The sequence below is a fragment of the Asparagus officinalis genome, chromosome 3 (assembly GCF_001876935.1).
Source record: "Asparagus officinalis chromosome 3, Aspof.V1, whole genome shotgun sequence".
Lineage (NCBI taxonomy): Eukaryota > Viridiplantae > Streptophyta > Magnoliopsida > Asparagales > Asparagaceae > Asparagus > Asparagus officinalis.
Genome location: NC_033796.1, coordinates 29,842,408 through 29,844,510, shown reverse-complemented (window position 1 = coordinate 29,844,510; position 2,103 = coordinate 29,842,408). Strand labels below are relative to the sequence as shown.

General features: G+C 39.3%; 1 protein-coding gene across 1 annotated transcript; it reads right to left on the bottom strand.

The window, feature by feature from the left end:
• LOC109834865 lies at positions 1-801 on the bottom strand. Its single transcript, XM_020402883.1, has one exon. The coding sequence runs from the start codon at positions 799-801 to the stop codon at positions 1-3; it is 801 nt and encodes a 266-aa protein (XP_020258472.1).

Sequence of the window (2,103 nt, the reverse complement as noted above, 5' to 3'; positions counted from 1 at the left end):
TCACTTCTTCTTTCCCTCACTATTGCTGCTCTGGGGCGGGTTGTTTTTCTGGGGTGGACATCTGGACTGCCACTTAGGGGCTTTCCCCTTGTTGAATTTACCCTTATGCTTTTTCTTCTGCTTCTGGGAAGAAAACATATGAGCTTCGGGTAGAGGAGCTGAGCCTGCAGGGCGTAGGTTATGAGTGGCCAAAAGCAATTCTCTGTTTTGCTCCGCCATCAGAAGGGTGGAGTGCAATTCAGAATACTTTTTGAACTTTCGTTCGCGGTACTGTTGCATGAGGATTGCATCCTTCTCGTGGAAGGATGTGTAAGTCTTCTCCAACATGCGTTCCTCCGAAACTTCTTCACCACACAACTTCAGGCGTGAGGTGATATTATGAAGTGCTGAGTTATACTCAGCTACGGACTTAAAGTCCTGAAGTCGGAGGTTTTCCCACTCATAACGTGCACGTGGGAGGATCACATCTTTCTGATGTTTGTATCGGTCCTCAAGTGCAGTCCACAATTCCTTTGGGTCCTCTACAGTCAGGTATTCGGCCTTCAGGGTCCGATCAATATGTCTCCTGATGTAGATAATGGCTTTCGCCTTATCTATATCAGAGACGATCACTGTAGTAGCAACCTCAGCATTATTTACAGCATTACCCGTAACAGTGGCCGGAGCCGGTGGAGCAGGAGTTGAAATTGTGGCTAATAAGCCCTGGGCACGTAAGTGGAACTTCAGGTCCACATGCCAACTCAAATAATTCTTGCCAGCAGCGTCTAGGACTTCGAAATCAACGCTCGCTATTTTAGCCATTTTATCTATGCATTTGAAAGACATGAATTAATAATAAGGAATTAAAAATTCATGCAATAAACATGTTGCGTGGATCAGCCCGTCACCAAAAAAATAAAAAGTGTCCAAAGTCCGATTATACAGACCAAAGATAACAAAAATCATAAAATTAAAATACAATTTGGAAAACCCTTGGGGGTCCCTGTATTTTGCAAAAATGCCTTCGTCTTCAATGGAATACACCGGTCTTTGACTTTTTACAATTATATCCTCACTACAATTTCTCTCTCAGAAGTAAAAGAAAATGCAAGGAATTTAAATTTGGTGAGAAACAGGCTGATCCAAAAATCACAACATTATTTATTTAAACATCCACGCAATTTAATAATAATATATGCAACAGGCATAACAAATTTGGACAATAAACCCTTGCTTTCTTTGAATTTTTTAGACTTCTTGTTGTTTCTATGCGATACTGCCTACTTAATACTTTTAATATCATGTAGAAATTGTGAGTTTGAACTTGAAAATAACAAGTGATGATTAAAAAAATAATGCAAGTGCCCTGAATGGAAACTCTGAAACAACCAAGGGTTTAGCATTCCATTAGAAAAATGTAACTGAAAAATTCCCGAGTGAACAGTAACCCTCGGTGAACAGTAACAATTTTTTTTTTAATTTTCCAGTTGTCATATATTATTCTACGGATTATAGTAATTACCTCTAGATTAAAGATCTAGGGACGATCGATACTAAAGATCCGTAGAACACTGCCTCCTTGCGATGATCCGTCGAACGCTCCCGCTGCAACGAACCAGATCTCAATGCGCAAAAGAGTAAGGAAATATTTTTTTTTTATGGCTCAGGGATTCAAGAACACTTCGTGCTGATAACGTGTTTAAAACCATTACCTAGGCCAAAGGCCTATGATGTATATTTATAGATAGTCAATGTGAATAGGTTGAGTACCCAAGAGTCACCCCTACTTAATGGGGTGTTACACCATCATAATGGGGTGTAAATGGAGGAATAATGAGGGGGAGGCCAAAGGCCTCCCTCATCTCATAATACAGGAAAGTTTTTCCTGTTTTTTCAGTTCAACAAAAACGACAGTAGAGTTTGCTGATTTTTAGAGAATTATTGCATTATATCCTTGAGATGTTTATAAGAATCTATGGACTAAACATTTCAAAGTCTTTGCAAAAGAAGTTAGTACACGGCATTAAGTATGTATTGTAGACTTGTTCAGGTGTGCTGTATGCACAATTTATCAAGTATCACACAAGAAAGTTCAATTTTGGGTTCTTATCCTTCCTCTAACTT

Coding starts and splice junctions, on each gene's coding strand:
- LOC109834865 (XM_020402883.1), bottom strand. CDS start 801: ATGGCTAAAATAGCGAGCGTTGATTTCGAAGTCCTAGACGCTGCTGGC.